Source organism: Dama dama, chromosome 15 (assembly GCF_033118175.1).
Source record: "Dama dama isolate Ldn47 chromosome 15, ASM3311817v1, whole genome shotgun sequence".
Lineage (NCBI taxonomy): Eukaryota > Metazoa > Chordata > Mammalia > Artiodactyla > Cervidae > Dama > Dama dama.
In genome coordinates, this window is record NC_083695.1 from 28,229,345 (window position 1) to 28,251,786 (window position 22,442).

The window sequence follows — 22,442 nt, forward strand, 5'->3', positions numbered from 1 at the left end:
TTCAGATTCTACCATTGGGCTTAAAACACTAGTTAGAAGCTAATAAACATTTGAATCTTATTTAAGCCCAAATCTTACCCTGCCCAGGATATCCACAACTCAGAAATGATGCCCATGCCTTCCTCAAACTGCTTACCTAGCCAGTAGGAAAAAAGACCTTTCCCTCAAGCTGTTAAGCATCATCAGGAGATGCCTGCTCTTCTAGCTGTATACTCTTCAGTACTGTTGGGGCACTAGTGCGTGATAGGACAGCTCCAGGCTGGGGAGCTTATTAAGAATGTTGAAAAATGACAGGGAGAAGGAGCACCAAGGATAAGTAGTTTTTAGAGAACCTCCTGATGATTAATCAAAAACACAGTGCTGAGACTTCATAACGTCTCTTCCACAGAAGAAAAATTTAGAATTTCTCCCTTCCCACCAATTCCTTTTGCTTTCTGGTAATGTTATACTTTGTTATTGCCGTCAAAACTATGTCAGAATGTATGGTCGTTTATGGTTCCCATGCCTTTGGCAAATCTGACTCTGAGGAGGTGCTTCTCATTTTATGGATATATATATATATATAAATAAATTAGACATCTAGCCAGTACTATTTTTATATAGATAGCATACTGATATTGAATCATTTCTGTAGCCTGGTAATTAATGTGGGGCAGAACCAGAAGTTTTCCCCACTAGGGACTTGTGGGTTTTTTCCTGGGTGTTATTCCTATGAAATAGCAAAAATAATGTCTTGATCCTTATTGAATGACTTAGTTATATTTAAGGTCTTCTGCAGTTGTTACAAATACTTGTAGGAAACCTTACTCTAATGACTTCTGTTACTTTTCATCTGTTTCTTAGTTAGAAATAATCATTTAATAGAAATTTTTCCTTTTGTAAAGCATCTGTGAAACAGCAATTCCGATTGATCCTTATCTTTTTTCTTTCCTGTTTTTGTTTGGTTTTTGTTTTGTTTTTAGTTACAGCAGCCTCAGCAGACCCTTTTAACACAGGTTAGTTTGGCGTTACTTTATTTCTTCTGAATGTCTTAATGCAGAGTAGACTGAAGCTTTATTCCTATTCTGGATTTTCTTTCATCGTTTAAAAATCAATATTTGTTGGATTCACATAATAGTTTAGCAATATAATGTTCAATAGAGCATGTTTCTGCCTTTTCTTTTATGTTGTTAGATTGCTGATCCTACTGTGATCTAGTTTGAATAAATATGAGGCCTTATTTTAAATTTAATACTGATTTTTTTACTTGTACATTTTCTTTGTAGCTTAAATTTTAGGGATTTTTTTTTTGTATATGTTATATCTTTTCATTTGACTTTAGTATAGGAAAGTTATTGTAATGCATTATCAACTTAATTTTTCAGCAACATTAAAAATTTTGTGAACTTTTGATACATAATGCTACTTTAGGCTTTGTGGACCACTTACAGTCTATGTTGCATGTTTTTTTTCCTTTTGTATAATTCTATACAAGTACAAAACCCAGGAATTCCCTTTGTCCAGTGGTTAGGACTCCGTGCTTTCAACTTTTGAGAGCTCAGGTTTTGATCCGTGTTTGAGGAACTACAATCCCACAAACTGCACGGTGCAGTTTTGAAAGAAATAAAAAACGTAAAAACCATCTTTGACTAGTAAGTTGTATAAGAATCATAAGCTGTGAGCTGGATTTGGTCCTTGAATTGCAGTTCAGTGGCCCCTGGTGTATGCAGCTGTTAAGAAAGCAGAACCTGTAGTAATAACTGAGGACAGTGATTGCCCCATGGATAGGGAACTAGATGGCAAAGCAACTGGAATAGAGACACTTTTTACTCTGTAAACTTTGTACCTTTCACATGTTGAATCTGTTAGTTACTTTTAAGAAAGTACACTTCCTTTGACAAATCAGCTTCACTTTGTTTTTATAAAGAAGCTAAAATTGGGACTTCCCTGGTGGTCCAATGGTTAAACTGAGCTTCCACTTCAGAGGTCACGAGTTTGATCCCTGGTCTGGGAACTAAGATCCCACATGCCCTGCAGTGCAGTCAAAAAAAGAAAAAAACAGCTAAAATTGATTAACACGTATGTCCTATTTTCGGTCTTCAATAGTAGGATTTTCAGACTAAATAGAAAAGGTGTAAAAGTTAGCCTTTTCTTAGAATGCTCTGCTTACTCGCTCAGTTGTTTCCGACCCCAGGGACTGTAGCCCACCAGTCTCCTCTGTCCGTGGGGATACTCTAGGCCAGAATACTGGAGTAGCTTGCCATGCTCTTCTCCGAGGAATCTTCCCGACCCAGGGATCGAACCCAGGTCTCCAGCATTGCAGGCGGTTTCTTTACCGTCTGGGCCACCAGGGAAGCCTTTTCTTAGAATAGCATTTCCCAAAGTGTACCCATATTTTTTTTTCTTGTATATAATTCTTTAAAGGTGCAAAACCCAGGAATTCCCTTTGTCCAGTGGTTAGGACTCCGTGCTTTCACTGTTGAGAGCTCAAGTTTCGATCCTTGTTTGAGGAACTACAATCCCGCAAACTGCACAGCGTGGTTTTGAAAGGGAACAAAATGTCTTATGATGTTAAAGAAACGTCATGAGAATTTTGTGGCTGTAGTTTCGAGAGATGCTGAGTTCTTACTAATTATAAGACTGGACTCACCTTTGATTTTTTTAGTTGTAGAACGTCGAGACTTGCTTTATTGAGAAAGTGTAAAGCAAATTATGGAATTTGAGTTGAATCATGATTATTCCTTTCTTTTTAATGATTTTGTTTCTGTTTATATAAAGAATAATATATATAATGTGTTGTCATATACATTGACATATATAATGTCAATAATGTGTTGTTATTCATGCTTGATTATGCCAGAAAAGACCAATGAAACTGTTACTTTTTCATTCAAGTTTTATTGAGTTATAATTGACATATGACATTATATTAGTGTAAGGTGTACAGCATGATTTAATATCATATGTACATATAATGAGATGATCTTCATAATCCGTTAACATGTATCACCTCACATAAGTGAATTTTCTTTTTCTTGTGATGAGAACTTTCAAAATCTACTCTCTTAACAAGTTTCAAATGTATGATACAGTATTGTTAACCATAGTTACCATTCTATACATCTCCAGAACTTATGTTTAACTGGAAGGTTGTACTTACTGATCACTAGCACTCGTTTCCCCCAGCAGACTCACCTCTGGCAGCGCCCAATCTGTTTTCTGTTCTTATGAGTTCTTTGGTTTTTCTAGATTCCATCCATAAAAGTGAGATCATATATAATTGTATTTCTCTCTCTGCCTCATTTCACTTATCTAGGACTTCCTTGAGTCTTTGTTATGCTATTACAGATTTTGAATTTCTAAGAGGGGGCTAGAATATGCAGTGTTTTTTAAAACTCATTACACTATGGTGGCTTTTTCCCCCTGAAACTTCCATGTAAAAGCATTCTTCTAAGGGAACTTAATCATGAAATTGATTAAAAAAAAATTTTTTTTTCAGACTTGAGTTGCGTCTTCAAGGTGTACCTATGTATTAAATTGTTTTTAGAATTTTGAGTTAGTTTTAAGTAGTCAGTTTTTATTTCTAGCCTACTTGTAATCCTTACCTTAATTTGATGTTGATTTTGTTTTATAGCCAGCTGTTGGACTGCCTACAAGCCTTAGCTTGTCAACTCCTCAACCTGCAGCTCAGATAACTGTATCATATCCAACACCAAGGTCCAGTCAGCAACAAACACAACCTCAGAAACAGCGTGTTTTTACAGGGGCGGTCACAAAACTACACGATACATTTGGATTTGTGGATGAAGATGTATTCTTTCAGCTTAGGTAAACTTAATTAGTTGTTGGCGGATGGTTGCTTGTCTTTAGCATTAAGTATTTTGATAAGACACCTGCTTAACTGTGGCATGGAATTGTGGTTTAGCTATAATTTTCTGCTTTAATAATTCAACCTGTACTGTGACATTTTTTGATGGAGAATGTGATGGAAGATATCTTTAGATTATTGAACACTCTAGTCATTGTGAATTGTTTATAAATGTTTTATAGGGGTGAGTTTACATTTCATAGCTGTTAATGAGCAGACTTACAGTAAGATTTAAGATTAAAGTAGTCATATGCTTTTTAAAATTTAATCTTCTGTTTGACATACCTAATGATAATATATATGTAAAATGTTTTAGCTTCCCTGGTGGCTCAGACAGTAAAGCGTCTGCCTGCAATGCAGGAGACCCGGGTTCGACCCCTGAGTTGGGAAGATCCCCTGGAGAAGAAAATGGCAACCCACTCCAGTATTCTTGCCTGGAAAATCCCATTGGATGGAGGAGCCTGGTGGACTACATACAGTCCATGGGGTCGCAAAGAGTCAGACATGACTGAGCGACTTCACTTCACTTAGTTGAAAAAAATAATAGGATTAAATGATTGATAAACTAATGGATTTGAAGTAGTGTTTTTGTTCATGTAGTGGTTAATGGATTTGAAGTAGTGTTTTTGTTCATGTAGTGGTGGTTGCAGGGAATATGTATTTCCTTTGATATTTCAAATGTATTTTTTTTTTTTTTTAATATTTCAAATGTATTTCTAATGAACTTCCTTAGAAGTACTTTGAAATACTAAGTTTAATTACTATGTAAGATTTTTCTGTTTAAGTGGGTCTCCTGTTTTCTATATTTTCTGCTTAAGTCTCAGGTGTATCTACTTTTTAAAAGAGATTTTCAGGCTTCCTATTTCTGGTGTACTTTACAGTGTTTAGTATTAACATATAAATCTTTTTTGGAAGAATTTCTTCTAATAGTGTTTGTATTTAACTTAATTTTTTTTTCAGTGCTGTCAAAGGGAAAACCCCCCAAGTGGGTGACAGAGTATTGGTTGAAGCTACATATAATCCCAATATGCCTTTTAAATGGAATGCACAAAGAATTCAAACACTACCAAATCAGGTATATAAAATAGTATTAGGTATTATAAAAACTTGGTGATTGAGTCTTCCAATTTACAAAGATTTTTGTTTGTTTTTTAAAATGTTATTTCTTTTTGTTAAGAATCAATCCCAAACTCAACCTTTACTGAAGACTCCTCCTGCCGTACTTCAGCCAATTGCACCGCAGACAACGTTTGGTGTTCAGGCTCAGCCCCAGCCCCAGTCACTGCTGCAGGCGCAGATTTCAGCGGCTTCTATTACACCACTGCTGCAGACTCAGCCGCAGCCTTTACTACAGCAGCCTCAGCAGAAAGGTATTACAGGCTAAAACATAACTGTTCAGGTATTAAAATAATGAGAGTGTGCTATTAGTTACAAAAAGGGCAGGGACTTGCAGAATACCTAAAAAGAAAGTTAAATATCTTTTGTAGAGAACTTCTACTTGTATAGCGATCAGGAAGTGTTTTTATTTTATTTATAGAGGAACATGTATTGAGACTTCTTATGAACATGACATTGTGTATATATATGGAGTCTGGTGGCAGCATCTCACTCATTGAACCATAGTGCATCAAATAAATGAACTGTTTTAAATTTTCTTCAGCAAATTGATAATTTGTAACTCTGTATACAGTTTTCTTACCCAAAAATACTAAAAATGATAGTCTTAACTTTTGCAAAAGTCTACTTAATTGGTATTTCTTAAAATGTAATTGTGGCATTGTCTGCTTTATCGTAAATTGGCACAAAGATAATATTTATAAAACAGATTGCAGTTATTATTAAATAAACACCCATGTAATCATTACTTGGGTAAGAAAGTACATTATTATTTAACTCCTTTTCTTTTTTAACAGTTTTACTCTAAGTGTGTATGCTCTTAATATACTTCAGCTTTGCCTGTTTTTGAATTTTACATAATATGTGATTGTCTGTATAATCTTTTTTATAAGAATTTTGTTCATTATATTTTAAAGTTCTTCATACTTGTTTCATGCGACTGTAATTTCTTTGTTTTCACTCTTGCATAGTCTTCCATTGTATGAATATTGTACAGTTTATAGTTTTCTTTGGTAACTGTACTGTTTCTAGTTTTTGTTTTCTGAAAACATTTCAGTGAATGTTCATGATGTAGGCATTTTGACATTTCACCCATTAACGTAAGTGTGTCTTTCCTTAAAGAGAATCTTTTCCTATTATTACCACAATCTATTGTCACTTCTAAGAAAAAGCATTTAAATACTTTATTTGTATTTAGACACCCCCAGTTGTCTCCCAGATGTCTTTTAAAAAGGTTGTTTTTTGTTTCCTGAACGAAAAGATAGTTAAATTTCATGTGTTGTATCTGGTTATTTTACTTTGGGCTTCCCAGGTGGCTCAGTAATTAAAGAATCCTCCTGCAATGCAGGAGACAACGGGTTCGATCCCTGAATTGGAAAGATTGCCTGGAGAAGGAAATGGCAATCCACTCCAGTATTGCCTGGAAAATCCCATGGATAAAGGAGCCTGGCAGGCTATAATTCATGGGATTGCAAAAGAGTTAACTAAACAATAGCAACAACAGTGTTTCTTTAGTCTTTTTATTCCAAAATAGTTCTCCATTTTTTCTTTCTTCCTTTATAGCATTGACTTTTTAAAATATTGGTCTAGTTTACTTGTAAATTCTTTTGTAATGTTATATTCTGGATTGTGTGGATTCCTTGTGGTATTTTTACCTTGTTTTCTTTGTGCCATATAAACTGTAAAGTAAAAGTTAAGTCTAAAGGCTTTTGGCACATTTTAGGTGATGTTTTCTAATTCGTACTGCATCATACTAGGAGGCACATGTTGTCAGATTCTTCCAGTATTATAGGTGGTAGATTACTTGGTCAAAGTGATGGCCATAGATCTCTTTTTATAAAGGTTTTTCTCTGTGTAGAAAATGTCTGGATGATACTCTGGAATTGTGAGAATGTCTTGTTGTGTAGCCAGCAACAATGGTTTGTTGTTTTTTAATGTTTTTGGTTTATTTATTTATTTTTAATGTTTTTGGTTTGATATCTGTAGGTCAGAGATTGGCACATCGTAGCTCTAGGATTTGGTCTGTGGCCTGGTTTTGTGTGGTCCCTGAGCTAAAAATGGTTTTTACACTTTTAAATGATGGTTTAAAAATATACAAATACGCAAATCATCCCTGACATTTACCATTTATGGGTCACAGAACCTAAAAGCCTAATTTTTCTGTATAAAATTTAACTGAGTAATGCTTTTAAACTTCATTTAAATAGGTTAAAATGTATTTTTCTGTATCTTTTAAAGCTGGTTTATTGCAGCCTCCTGTCCGTATAGTTTCACAGCCACAACCAGCACGAAGGTTAGATCCACCATCCAGATTTTCAGGAAGAAATGACAGAGGGGATCAAGTGCCCAACAGAAAGGATGACCGAAGGTATGTTTTTAGAAGTGTAGTTTTGACGGTGGTGATGGTTGTACAGTGTGAATGAATGTACTTAATGCCACTGAACTGTAAACCTCAAAATGGTTAAAACAGTAAGATTATTATATTGTGTGTATTTACCACAGTGTTCAAGAAGTTATTTAAAAATGTGCACCGTGAAGTGTTGCTTATATTTATATATATGCTTATACATATTAATTTACTTCATTAAAGAACTCTTTGATAAGGCTAGAAAAAGTAATTTTAGAAAAATTTGCTTTAAGTCGTGAAAGAGAGAGAGAAAGACGTAGATCCAGAGAAAGATCTCCTCAGAGAAAACGTTCCCGAGAGAGATCTCCTCGGAGAGAGAGAGAACGGTCACCTCGGAGAGTCCGACGTGTTGTCCCACGTTACACAGTTCAGTTTTCAAAGTTTTCTTTAGATTGGTAAGTTCTTTTTTTCCCCATTGTTTTCTTAAATTACTAATTTTTTACTTTTTGTAATTTGGAGGAATGTGTTACATTTAGAGAATTTTTTTTTTTTTTTACAATTTTGATTTCATAACATTTAGTTCTTAGTCATATAAGAACAGAAAGGCAATTTGAATTAGCATTTATGTTCTTTGCAAGATTGCATTATTTTTATACACTCATTACAAGTACTAGCGATTGAAAAAGGCAGCCCCTCTGTAATGAAGTTTTTCCTTAAAAGTAAAATTATTTAAGATTCTAGTTTATTAATGACTTTATTAAGGTCATGCATAGTTCATTGTGTATGATGAAGTAATGATACATTAGTGACCAGTTACTTCAAGTTCTCTGTGGCCATGCAGTATGATAGAAACATAGTTCTATGTATGTACTTAACAGACATATAACATATGTGTGTATACATATATATATATTTTAGCTTTTGAAATCAGAAGTAACTGGAAAGTTACCAAGAATTTTTGAGCTTCACTTGTGAAATGGAAATTATATTAACTATCAGAACTAATTGGGAGGTTGAGTTGATTTCATGTAAGTAAAGCACTTAATCCAGTGTATGGCAGTTGTAGATACTGATGGTTGGGATGTGGTGGCCAACTAGGTAATAGGTGCAAAATTGTAATTCATAAAGAGACAAATTGATAAATGACTGATTTACTCTAAAGGAAAGGAAGAATCCTCTAAAAGCCTTGAAACTGGTAGTTGTGTAAAAGATAAATTAACATGTAAAAGCAAATTTATAGTAAAATAAAAATGAATCAGTGAAAGTGTTTAAAACTGTTTGACATAGGAACAAATAACTATGCAGTTCAGTGTCTTGAGAGGGTATTGCTCCATTTGACAAAAGTATTCATAATACTGACCTACAAAAATTGAAATTTCTCTTTATTCAGTTTTACATTGAGTAAACCAGTGTAGTGTCTAAGCTACTCCACGCCCCCAAAGTCCTGCTTGATGACTTTGCTTAGTTGTTAGGTAGTCGTCGTTCATTTACTCTTGCATGTGGTAAAATCACTAACGATTCTTAATTTTTATTAGTTTTTTTTGTTACTCCTGTTTACTTGTATATTTAAAAAATATGTCTGCATATTTCAGAGGAATTCATTTGAAACAAAATCACATCTCCAGATATTAACTGGAGCAGCTCTGCTTTTAAACTCATCTGTTCCTAGTCTCAATTGCTATTCTGGGAGGAATTGATACTTAGGATGTAATTTGAGCAACTGTCTTTATCCTTCCAAGTTAAATCTTCATAGTATCACTTCATCACTTTGAAGTAAATTCCCAGATATCAGAGGAACACATTACAAATAAAAGTTATTTTAAAGTTTCCATATTTCTTCTCATCAGTAGTTGTGGAAATCAAGATTTTCGTGTAGTAGTGTGATTATAATAGGGAATATATGGCAAGAAGTGGTGATGTTTCATTCATTTATAGATTTTATTCCTTTATTCCTATGGGATAAAACATGGCTTCAAAAATTCTAGTGATGGAAAACTAAAACATTTTTTGTTTGTAACACTTTTAAAAAACAATGACAACACAAATAACTTCACATTTTTGATATTTTGACAGCAAAATTTTATCCAAATATGTCAACAACTGTAATGACAAGCTTATATTTTAGGTTTCAAATGAAAAGACATCCCTGTGGATACATAGAGCTCACATTTTGTACTTTTTGTTTTTTAAAAGGACAGTGTAGTTAAACTTTTTATCTTACACACTATTGGTATTTTCCACTTTTCATTATGTTTTTAACATATCTCTCAGCCTTTTTCCTAGATTGATTTACTTTTGAGTGTCTCTCCTTTAAATGTTCTGTTTCTTAGGAAAAAGGAAATCATCCTTTAAAAATAAATTCAGTATGTCACATTTAAAAGAAACTTATCCTCTCTTTACATAATAAATCAGTTATGGATCTTAATCATTAAATAGAGAGGTATAGAGATGCGAAGAAATAAAGGTTTTATTTTTTTCTATACTGTATGAGCCTGATGGAGGAGCTGTCATACTCGTTGGTACTATTCTTATCCCTTCTTTGTATTCATTCTGTATGAATCATAATTTTCTCAAGAATACAGCTTTAACTGAAGCAGAATTGATTTTGTTTAGATCTTCTCTGGAACTTGGTTTGAAGTTATTTCAGAGGGTCTTCTCTAAGTGAATTTTAAGCTACACACAAATAATAAGGTAACATGTAGGTGCTATTTATTCAAAACTAAATAAACGTATTTGAAAACATTTTCATATGATTCTGTGTAAATATAAAGCTCGTTAATAGTTGACTATTCATTTTCAACTGGCTTTCAACTGTGTCAGATTATATATTTATAGCTTTAGAATTGAGTGAATCTTTGCATAATCTTTGGTGTTAAGGCACTTTATTCACTACTTATGTCTGTTTTTCAGTCCTAGTTGTGACATGATGGAACTAAGGCGCCGTTATCAGAATTTATATATACCTAGTGACTTTTTTGATGCTCAGTTTACATGGGTGGATGCTTTCCCTTTGTCAAGACCATTTCAGCTGGGAAATTACTGCAATTTCTATGTAATGCACAGAGAAGTAGAGTCCTTAGAAAAAAATATGGCCATTCTTGATCCACCAGATGCTGATCATTTATACAGTGCAAAGGTTTGTATTCTGTGATACACAGCTAAAATTTCTGAGCAGTTATTTGTATTAAGAGTGTATGTGAAGTTAATCTTCAGGAAGTATTTATTACGTTTAAGACCTGAAAGCCTGTGTTTTCTTGTCTGCCTGATTCTGTTTGGTTGTTAAAGTAATTTAACCTCTTTTTTGCCTTAACTCTTGAGCTGTAAAACTGTGATATTGCTCCAACATTTTCAACCTTATAAAACGTGAAGATAAAGTTCTTTTTATTGAGTTTTTTGAAATGTTCTATGGCTTCTTGTAGATCCACATAAAATGTTTTGTTGGGTAAATGCACCGTACTTTAGTCTTCAGGATAACATTGAGTATATTGCTTATGGTCAGTAGTTTTCTGCAATTTGGTAAATATAGATCAAAATTTCTTTCTTCCAAAGTTAAAACTATATAATTATAAGGTATCCAATACCATTTCTGCTGTAGCATTTTCCATTTTTACAACAACAAAAAAAAACTTCAGATAACTGTTATGGAAGGATAATTAGTAGTGGTTCTCATTTTTTTACATTACTTTAGACTTTTGACAGGATTGAATTATTTGACTATAATAGGTAATGCTGATGGCTAGCCCTAGTATGGAAGATTTGTATCATAAGTCATGTGCTCTTGCTGAAGACCCACAAGAACTTCGAGATGGATTTCAGCATCCTGCTAGACTCGTTAAGGTAAACTGAAAGATTTACTTTAACTTTAGCTGTATATTTACTTTGCTTAGTTCTGTCTATATATAAAATTTAAAAGTACTGCCTTTTAAATTTTGTTGATTTGTTTTATAACTTATTTTTATAAATATAGTTACAGCAGTCAATGATGTAGATGTTTTTCTCATTGCAGATTGTGGCTGTATCTTACTTGTATGTGGCTAGTTCAGCTGTCGTTTTGATGCTATAAATTTGAAGCATAATAAAATCTTAGTGGATTTAGTGTATCTGGATGCTCTTAAAGTTTGAATTATAGCTTGTTTCTTTAAAAGAACTTTTTATCTGAGGAAATATTTTAGAAGGATGAGTTATGATGTGTAAATCCTATTCCATTGCTGAAATGCAGTGTGGAACACGATGAACTGAACTCTTCCTTGACTGACAGATACCAGAGGTAGTAAAAATGGTATTGGAAAGGTTTGTTCCTTTCCTTTTCAAGTATTTAATTTGTAATTTGACAGGTTACATAATACATGTAAATGATTCTTTGTTTTAAATTAGTTTTTAGTGGGCATGAAAGGCAAGGATGAAGCCATGGCCATTGGAGGCCATTGGTCTCCTTCGTTGGATGGACCAGACCCAGAAAAAGACCCTTTTGTGTTGATTAAGACTGCTATTCGTTGTTGTAAGGCTCTGACAGGCATTGATCTAAGTGTATGCACACAATGGTAAGTACTAATTCATTTCTTGATTAGAAATGTTTTTCTAATAGTTTATGTAGATGTTCTTGTCCATCAGCCTTCTCCCACCCCCACCCCCCATATTTTAGCAATCTTGATCATGCAGATAATCTCAAAGGAAAATGCTCATTTGTAGCAAAAGTTTATTTGGTGCCAAAAATGTTTGGGGGAAAAGGATTAAGAACTAATCAAAATAAACTGAAAATATTAATGTTTTGTTACGCTGTACTTTGGAAGTTGGATGTATGTTGAAAATATTTTTCATTTCATGCATAGCTGGAGAAGATCGTCAAGAGAGAACTTCATTTCATTATAATTCTTTTGTTATAAAATGATGTAGTTGCTGATTATTTTTGTTCAGCCATATTTTCTCTTGAGGCTTATTTGTCTTGTGTATTTTAGTGTATTTCTTGTGATTTAATTGAGAACATTCTTTTTTTAGCACATGAAATCTGAACAGCTATCCAGCTTCTTCAGGTATTCTCTAAAGTATGGGTAGCTCTGTAATCAAACTTGACAATGCCTTGGGGAACATATTCTTCTTTTAACCATAAAATATTGTACAAATGTACCAAAAGAGGAACTATGGCTTCTATAATTTTTTTTTCTTTAGACCAACCTCAAGTTCTTGCAGCAAAATTTCTTTACTTGATGTGCTACAAGTGAACTAGGGTCTTTAAAATGTATTTTAGAATTTTTTTTCCAACATGCTTCTTCCCTTGCAACAGGTACCGTTTTGCAGAGATTCGCTACCATCGCCCTGAGGAGACCCACAAGGGGCGTACAGTTCCAGCTCATGTGGAGACAGTGGTTTTATTTTTCCCGGATGTTTGGCATTGCCTTCCCACCCGCTCAGAGTGGGAAACCCTCTCCCGAGGATACAAGCAGCAGCTGGTCGAGAAGCTTCAGGGTGAACGCAAGGAGGCTGATGGAGAACAGGCACTGAACGCTAATCCCTTTTTCTATTTCCGCTTCTCACAGGCACAGGAACACAGGCACAAATGCACACCACACACTACATAACAAACACACATGGAGGAACATAACTGGTAACAGCGACTGGTAATCCAGCTTTCAGCAGTATAGTTGTATGTTCTTTTCTTGTAAAAAAAAAAATTGTCTATTACGCTAACTTTAAGAGTGCTGAGACCTCAAAGGAAAATAAGTTGTGCTTAAATTGCACAGAATTTTGTTTTTATCATAGGTCTAGTTGCTGGAATCTGGGACCAGTTGTTGAGCAAGATTCAGTATTAAGCCATTTTAAACATTTTGCCATTTTCTAAAATTTAAAAAATTTTCTCTTTCACGGTCATCATTTCTAGTCATGGATATTTGAAATTGGACAACCACAAGTCTGAGAGATTTGAAATTTCAGGCTATGTGGCGGCATCTTTGGTACATTTGAAAGGTCTGACTAAATCAGTCTTAACTTTGGGTGGTTTGAAAATTGGGGCAAGATCACACACTGTGTGGTTAGTGGAGAACCGGCAGTGTTTGTGCATCCCTGATATCCTTTGTGTTGTAATTTATCACCCTTTTGTGTTTCACAGATCTGGCTTTGATTGGCTGATGAGTGTCTTTGTGATCAGTTAAAAGTGGTAGAATGTATGTACGTGGACTTGCCTAAATAATAACTTTAGGAGAAGACAATCTGAAACATTTGTGACCTTGCACAGATCAGCAACAGACTTTTAAAAATAAATTAACCTTTATTTTAAGGTTTCAGAATAGTAATTCTGTTCTTAACTTTGTATATCAGGATGAAGAAGAGAAAGATGATGGTGAAGCTAAAGAAATTTCCACTCCTACCCATTGGTCTAAACTTGACCCAAAGACAATGAAGGTAACTTTGAAAGTAATGATATTTAATTAGAAATCTATGAACAGGAATAGAGGATATTGTAGACAATAGTTTTTCAGATATAAATCATTAAAAATGAAGTCTGCTGGTTATATATAAAATTCTGTGTTGTGTTTGTGTGTGCAAAAATTAAGTAGTTCAACCAATAACTGGTGAATGTAATATGCATATGTGGATAGTGTGAGCAATATTGTTTTCTGATTTGGGAACTGACCAAGAGTTGGAATTTCTGCAAATTAACGTAAATTCCACGAGAAGGAATGAAACATAGAAAAAGATTATCCAGTTTTTAAATGAATTTAAAAGTAAAATGTGGATTCATAATACATCTGAACTAGGAGGAACATAATATAAGACTCTGTTTGAAAATCTTTGGCTGATTTTACTAGTTTTTCTTTGCTTCCCAGGGTCTTTGGACCTGTTACCTTTTGACGGTTTTGCATCTCCGGGTCTATACTGTGAATGTAGATCTAGAGCGTCACATACATAAATTCTACATAGATCAGAAACTTGCTTGCTTTTGCAGCTTTCTGTTTATTAACACATAGAAGTTGACCTTTTGATTAACTTCTGTCCTCAGCAAAATCAGAGTTTTTCTTATGAAACTATAGTTTTTAAGCCAACATTGGTTTTTAGTAAGTAGAGAATATATATATATATCATAATTTTGACACTCTTGTATTACTCCTCAACATCAGTTTTCCTCAACATCAGGTTTACTATAGAATCCTATAGATTCAGAAGATTAGATTAAGCCTGCAGCCCCAAGAAATTTTTGTCTAACTGATGGCTTCTCTATTGTTTCTTAGTTTAAAACTTGTATTTCTTTGACTATACATATTATGCATGCTTATTTTAAAAATTAGTGTATACATAAAATATTGAAGAAAAAATGACTCAAGTCTCACTCAAACACAGCAACCTTTCTTAAAAATTAGATGTGTTATCTTCTGTTATTTTTTCTGGGTATAAAGTGTTTGCTTGGTTGATTCTAATCATGTTGTATAAAAAAGTTGCCATCTCATCCTTTTCAGTTAATATAGTGTTTCTCATGTAATTTATTTTTAAATGTTTTATACTGTTCCATTCAAATGGTTTACTGTTTTTTCCTTAGGTATTAATATTACTCTTTTATTGGATATTTTGATTCTTCACATTTTTGGATGGAGGAATTATGACAAAGAATGTATAAAAAGTTTTTTTTCTTGTGTATAAGTTATTTCCTTAGGGTAATTTCCCAGAGACTAGAATTTCTAGGTCAAAGAGCATTAACTTCTTTTAACACATCTTAAAACATGTTGCAAGTTACTTAAAAAAAAAAATTCTGTCAGTTTGCATTTTTACAAATATTTTATGAGCTGTACAAGGGTACCTTTCACCAAAACTTTAAAAAAAATCATACATGGAGAAGGAAATGGCAACCCACTCTAGTATTCTTGCCTGGAAAAGTCCATGGACAGAGGAGCCTGGCGGGCTGCAGTCCATGGGATTACATGACTGAGCATGTGTGCACGAGGGTGGAGGGAGATGGGTTGGTAGCAATAAAGTGGTAGAACTTTAAGAAAAATAAAGAAAAAATTAAAAAAATCATACAGAAGATAATTGCATGATTCCTTATTTCATGATCCTGTTTCCATTTTCTGTGTTTTTATGCTGTGTATATTTAGGTAAATGATCTCCGCAAAGAATTAGAAAGTCGAGCTCTTAGTTCCAAAGGCTTAAAATCCCAGTTAATAGCCCGACTGACAAAACAGCTTAAAGTAGAAGAGCAAAAAGAAGAGCAAAAGGAATTAGAGAAATCTGAGAAAGAAGAGGAAGAGGAGGATGATAGGAAATCTGAAGATGATAAAGAGGTATATACTAAATCATTTCTTTTTTTTTTTTAAATCATTTCAATACTATTAAATTTAATATTGGTTTATAGGGTTCTTCGAATATGTATGTGTATATACATCTATTAAGATATAATTTACACCAGAAAGATAAAGACCAATACAGCATACTAACGCATATATATGAAATTTAAAAAGATGGTAACAATAACCCTATATGCAGAACAGAAAAAGGGACACAGATGTACAGAACAGACTTTTAGACTCTGTGGGAGAAGGCGAGGGTGGGATGTTCTGAGAGAACAGCATTGAAACAAGTATAGCTTGTTGGATCATCAGTCGAGGTTGGATGCATGAGACAAGTGCTCAGGGCTGGTGCACTGGGAAGATCCAGAGGGATGGGATAGAGAGGGAGGCAGAAGGGGGGATTGGGATGGGGAACACATGTAAATCCGTGGCTGATTCATGTCAATGTATGGCAAAAACCACTACAATATTGTAAAGTAATTAGCCTCCAACTAATAAAAATAAATGAAAAAAAATATAATTTACATAATACTAAAATTCATCCTTTTAGTGAACAGTTGTGCTGATTTTGACACATACATGTGGCCATTTAACCACCACCACAGTCATCATATATATAAAAAAGGTCTGTCATCCCCTAAAAATAGCTTATAGTAATGTAATATCTCTTTGTAAGCATTTTCTTGTCCTACCTGGTCAGCCTCTGGAAGCCACTGACGTGTTTTCCTATAGTTTTGCCTTTTCAAGTACGTCATGGAATTATATAACCTTTTGAGTCTGACCTCTTTAATTTAACATAATGCATTAGAGATTCACCCATTTTTGTTGTGTGTTTCTGTAGTTCTTTGTAGTTGCTAAATAATATTCCACAGCATCAGTGTATCAGTGTTTATTCATTCTTCACTTGAGAGACATTTGAATGATTTCTATAAGTCAGGTGTTTTCAATCCTTCCTCTTAAAAAATGAATAATAATGTTTTAGATATTAAAAAATCAAAGAAAGTTTGCTTGACAGAGCTATTAAGTTCAGAGATTGAGTTCTAGTGAAGTGCTTGTCTGAGAATTTTGCTGCTTTAAAGCTGTGTACTTGATTGCATCTCAGTTCTTAAGACTCAGAGTCTGTTTATTCACCCTTGTTTGTGCCTCCGTCTTATATGCCCAGAAGAATAACACCTGGGTGTTTTATGAATTTGAAACATGGGGATATCAGAAGTGTGTTACACCAACAGTAATTGGATAAACCAACATTATGTCTGTACTAATGGAATGTATTGTGAAAGTACACATCATTATTTATTAAGCCTTCCTACCAAAAATGTTTTACCTTAATCTAATTGTAAGATTTAGAATGTATGAAATTTTACAAAGCATCTTGTCTGAACTTTTCATAAATGTTCATGTGATGAAAGTAGAAAAATGGTTTAAAGAAGGCTAATAATGGCAACTGAATGCATTGAGTAAAACTTGACTGGACCCTGGATCAGGGTGGGGGGGGGGGTAGCCATTAACAGTAGTTTTGAGATAATAGGAGAAATTTGATTATGGATGTAATTGTATATTTGATAGTGAAATTATCTCAGAGTTGGCCAGCGGGAGGCATTTCAAGTTGACTTCTTTGTTCTTTGGAATAGCCCTGTGTCATCTTTTGAAGACTTTGCTTATTTTGCATTATGATATAAAGTGTTTTAGTCTCATTGATTACTATCCCTGCCCTGTTTCTGAAGTCAGCCATTTCTCCAGGAAGCCTTGATACCTTTTAGTGAAGAATGGTATATTGTATTTACTGTGGTATGTACATGGAAAGTGAAGAGCTTACACTAGTAACTCCAGTTCTACTCCGCATCACAGACTTCATTCTGGTTTTCTCTTTCCATGTATCTTAACTCCTTTCCCCAATAATGAGAAACATATCTTCTATTATACTTAATGGATTTTCTTACTTCCTCAGTTATATATCACAGTCCCTCTCCAATCTGTATATCCTCCTTATTCCACTTTAGTCTTATTTTCTGTCCTACACTTTCTCTGTATGGATGCCCTCCTTGTTTCATTTGGATATCAGTGCCTGATAACTGGGCAGCTCTTCTACTCTGGGCCATTGTAGCTCTAAACTTTTCTCACCAACCTCAACCTGTGTAGACACCTACTTTGCTTGTAGGAATTGCTTTAGAATTGAATTCAGAACAGCAACAGAAGAAAGCAGATTTTCACTTTTTGATGTTAGTGTGCAGTGGTGCTCAAATCCTAAATCCATTGATTTATTGAGGTTAAAAATGGTGGTATTATAATTCTTATTTTGTTTTCACATATTCCTCTCATCTGCTGTTTTGGTTACGCAGTGGTACAGGTTTGCCTTTTGGTAAATTCATGTGGAAGACAGGATCAATACTTGATTGTTTTCTTTCTTTTGAAAATATAGACTGTTGGCATTTCTCTGGTGGTTCAAAGGTTTAAGATCCTGCCCTTCCACTGCACAGGGCACGGGTTCAATCCCTAGTTGGGGAACTTAAGGGAAAAAAAAAGACTTCAGGAATTTGCATCATTCCTCTGCCATACTAATGTAGTATATATGGTGCTCCATCAAGCACTATTTGTTGTTGTTTATCCAATTTTCACAATAGTGAATTGGTTTCCTGCATCTTCAGATGGTTACCTGTTTGTTTCTAAACATTATGAATACATGGATTTGAACATTTTTAATGGGTTTCAATTCCGTGTGATTCTTCTCCTTATTAAAGCTCAAATTATCAACTTTTTTTTTTGCCAGTGCTTGTGAGTATATATACAGATACACAATACAAATATAATACTAGTAGTCCCACCACCAGTATTAACGTCTTGCTTACTCTAAGTATATTTTTGAATTTCCTATTCCTATACCTGCTTTCTCCCCATTTTTAAAATGTCCTATAAATACATTGTCCTAGCATGTAGCGTACATATTGTACTCTTTTAATGCTCACTTAATTTTGGTTTTACTACTATATACCTAATGCTTACAACTAATCCTTTTGTCATTGTACCTGTAGCTCATCTCTAGTAGATACCTCAGGGCTCATGGTAGCAAAAATACTTGTTTTTGCCTCTTGACTATTGTGAATAATAGTGCTATGAACAAACAAGTTGTGTCAAGTAATAATTTTATATTTGTTCTGTCCACCTTTGTTTTCTTTAAGGAATTCTGATGTCTTGAGTTTACCTTTTTTGCCTCCTCAATGTTGGTCACTTTTTCATTTCTTTTGATAGTTAATATTTCCATATTACCTCCCTTTCTCTTTAAGACATTATCTTTTTTGGTTTTTTAACTAATTTATTTTAATTGGAGGCTAATTACTTTATAATATTGTGGTGGTTTTTGCTATATATTGACATGAATCAGCCACAGGTGTACATGTGTTCCCCCATCTTGAGCCCCCCTCACACCTCCCTCCCCACCCCATCTCTCTGGGTTGTCCCAGAGCACCGACTTTGAGTGCCCTGCTTCATACGTCACACTTGCACTGGTCATCTATTTTACATGTGGTAATATATGTGTTTCAGTGCTATTCTCTCAAATCATCCCACCCTTGCTTTCTCTCAAACAGACCAAAAGTCTGTTCTTTACATCTGTGTCTGTTTTGCTGTCTTGCATATAGGGTCATCATTACTGTCTTTCTAAATTCCGTATATATGTATTAATATACTGTATTGGTGTTTCTCTTTCTGACTTACTTCACTCTGTATAATATGCTCCAGTTTCATCCCCCTCATTAGAACTGACTCAAATGAGTTTTTTTTTTATATAGCTGAGTAATATTCCTTTGTGTATGTGTACCACAACTTCTTATCCGTTCATTTGCTGATGGACATCTAGGTTGCTTCCATGTCCTAGCTATTGTAAACAGTGCTGCAGTGAACATTGAGGTACACATATTTCTTTCAGTTCTGGTTTCCTTTGTATGTATGCCCTGCAGTGGGATTGCTAGATCATATGGCAGTTCTATTTCCTGTTTTTTACTGAATCTCCACGCTGTTCTCCACAGTGGCTGTGCTAGTTTGGATTCCCACCAACAGTGTAAGAGGGTTGGTTCCCTTTTCTCTACACCCTCTCCAGCATTTATTGTTCATAGACTTTTTGGTGGTCGCCATTCTGACCAGCGTGAGATGGTACCTCATTGTGGTTTTGATGTGCATTTCTCTGCTAATGAGTGATATTGAGCATCTTTTCATGTATTTGTTAGCCATTTGTATGTCTTCTCTGGAGAAATGTCTGTTTAGATCTTCAGCCCACTTTTTGATTGGGTCATTTATTTTTCTGGTATTGAGCTGCATGAGCTGCTTGTATATTTTGGAGATTAATTCTTTGTCAGTTGCTTTGTTTGCTATTATCTTCTCCCATTTTGAAGGCTATATTTTCACCTTGTTTATCGTTTCCTTTGTTGTGCAAAAGCTTTTAAATTTAATTAGGTCCCATTTGTTTATTTTCATTTTTATTTCCATTATTCTGAGAGGTGGGTCATAGAGGATCTTCTGATTTATGTCAGAGAATGTTCTGCCTACCTTTTCCTCTAAGTGTTTTATAGTTTATTGTCTTACATTTAGATCTTTAATCCATTTTGAGTTTATTTTTGTGTATGGTGTTAGAAAGTGTTCTAGTTTAATTCTTTTACAGGTGGTTGGCCAGTTTTCCCAGCGCTACTTCTTAAAGAGATTGTCTTTTCTCCATTGTATATTCAAGGTTTTTTTTTTTTTTTCCCCTGTACAAATTGTGAAATTATTTGCTGTAGTTCTGTGGGAAAATACCATTGGTAGCTTGATAGGGATTGTGTTGAATGTAAAGTTTGCTTTGGGTAGTATACTAATTTTCACTATATTGATTCTTCCAATCCCGGAACATGGTATATTTCTCCATCTGTTTGTGTCATTTTGATTTTTTTCATCAGTGTTTTATAGTTTTCTACATATAGGTCTTTTGTTTCTTTAGGTAAGTTTATTCCTAAGTATTTTGTTCTTTCCGTTGAAATGGGATAGTTTCCTTAATTTCTTTTGTTTTGTCATTGTTAGTGTATCGGAATGCAAGGGATTTCTGTGTATTTTTTTAATATGAAACTTTTAGTATTTTATTCATTTTCATAGTTCTACAGTATTAGTAAAAATAATGGCCATTATAAATAAGTATAAAGTGGAGGTTGATGAAAAAATAACCTCAAGTCGTCTTTAACTCCCACCCTCCAACCAAAAAACTAGCTAGTAAAAAAAAAAAAAAAATAGCTAGTATATGGCAAATATCCTTTTCACACATTATCTTTAGGCATATATTCCCTTTGTAGTGGTTGATGGTTTAGTCACTAAGTCGTGTCTGACTCTTGTGATCCCACGGACTGTAGCCTGCCAGGCTCCTCTGTCCATGGGGTTTTCCGGGCAAGATTACTGGAGTGGGTTACCATTTCTTTCTCCAGGGATTTCTGTGTATTGATTTTATATCCTGCAGCTTTACTATATTCATTGATTAGCTCTAGTAATTTTCTGGCAGTGTCTTTGGGGTTTTCTTTTCTATTTTTTTTTTTTTTTTTGTCTTTGGGGTTTTCTATGTAGAAGATCATGTCATCTTCTAACAGGGAGAGTTTTACTTCTTTTCCAATATAGATTCCTTTTATTTCTTCTCTGATTGCTGTGGCTAGGACTCACAAAACTATGTTGAATAGTTCTGGTGAAAGTGGGCACCCTTGTCTTATTCCTGATTTTAGAGGAAATAAAGCATTATCTGTTGAGTTCATTTGCTTTTTTATTCCTTTACTTTTTCTTAAATTTCTGGGACTAAGTTTTCTGATTGTTCCCTAAATTCTGTCACCTCGTTTTCTACTTTTTAAAATATTTACTCATGTTGTTCTTTCATATCTTGTAACATTTTCTTTATGTCTTTTAGCACACTTAAAAATAGTAAGTTAAGGTTTTTTTAATCTGTCTTTTGGCCATGTCTTCTGGTCCACTTTCATTGTCTGCCAGAGACGTGATTCTGCTCCTTATTCTCCCCCCCCCCCTTTTTTTTTCACCAATAATAACTTTGCATGGAATTTGACCAAAGTATCTTTCTGTTGCTCATTTTTATGTGAATGTTTTTCTAAAGTTTGTTAGAAGGAGGTTGCTTCAGATTGCTTTTGACTTTATAGAGCTCTATGTTCTGTTATTTTCTTGTTCTGCCAAAAAATATGGTGGCTTGCTGAGATTTCTGTCTTTATTGCTGCCTGTCACTTTTTATCTGGACCTTCTCCTCCCACATCTCTGTTCTCTCTGTTATTCTTGCCCTGTTCACTATTAATTCTGCTCCCAGAAGTTTCTCCTCAGTTTGGCCTGTGCTGAAAGGGTGCCCTGATAAGTCAGCTTTGCAAGTTCATAGGTAGGCCTAGAACGCCTTAGCCATTTTAGATCTTAACACTGACCCCTTGTACTCAACTCACTTTTTCCTAGTTTCAGCTACTATTCTTAAATTTACCTACTGTGCTTTCCATTGCCTGTTTTAGGTTTTCCTATTCTTAGATTCAGCAGGTAACCTCATTGCTTGCTTCTGCTTCCCCTGTACACAGATGTCAGTAACACATAGATGTTTTAGATCTTGTGACTTTTCCCCTCCTACTTGTATATTGGGGTTTGTGGAAATACCTTGTCATTTCATTTTGTTGTGAATATGCATGGATTTTGGTTTCACTGTCTAGGTTATACTGTTTCTTTTTTAAATGTGGGAATTGCCACCATTTTCCCAGAATATCCTGATTTATATGATGGTAATAGAGGTTTGTGGGGTCTTTTCCCTCTTTAGAAGGCAGAGCTTACCCTGGAAAATTAAAGAATTAGGAGCCATAAAAGCGGCTATCTTCTTTAG

The 22,442-nt window shown here is 34.4% G+C and overlaps 1 protein-coding gene and 1 non-coding gene across 9 annotated transcripts in view; both read left to right on the forward strand.

The window, feature by feature from the left end:
- CCAR1 (cell division cycle and apoptosis regulator 1) overlaps nucleotides 1-22,442 on the forward strand; it is a 47,007-nt gene that overhangs the window by 13,224 nt on the left and 11,341 nt on the right. For 6 of the 8 annotated variants that reach the window (XM_061161675.1, XM_061161673.1, XM_061161676.1 and 3 more), the window contains exons 5-16: nucleotides 963-995; nucleotides 3,614-3,807; nucleotides 4,808-4,922; nucleotides 5,025-5,217; nucleotides 7,202-7,331; nucleotides 7,604-7,765; nucleotides 10,221-10,446; nucleotides 11,034-11,147; nucleotides 11,685-11,851; nucleotides 12,592-12,802; nucleotides 13,623-13,706; nucleotides 15,392-15,577. In XM_061161675.1, the coding sequence (XP_061017658.1) occupies nucleotides 963-995; nucleotides 3,614-3,807; nucleotides 4,808-4,922; nucleotides 5,025-5,217; nucleotides 7,202-7,331; nucleotides 7,604-7,765; nucleotides 10,221-10,446; nucleotides 11,034-11,147; nucleotides 11,685-11,851; nucleotides 12,592-12,802; nucleotides 13,623-13,706; nucleotides 15,392-15,577 (1,815 nt within the window). The remainder of the gene's footprint in view (nucleotides 1-962; nucleotides 996-3,613; nucleotides 3,808-4,807; nucleotides 4,923-5,024; nucleotides 5,218-7,201; nucleotides 7,332-7,603; nucleotides 7,766-10,220; nucleotides 10,447-11,033; nucleotides 11,148-11,684; nucleotides 11,852-12,591; nucleotides 12,803-13,622; nucleotides 13,707-15,391; nucleotides 15,578-22,442) is intronic. The other 2 variants (XM_061161680.1, XM_061161679.1) reach the window with 2 other exon arrangements.
- Nucleotides 11,489-11,553, forward strand: LOC133070918 (small nucleolar RNA SNORD98). Its single transcript, XR_009696306.1, has one exon. It is a non-coding gene; the product is annotated as a small nucleolar RNA SNORD98 (small nucleolar RNA).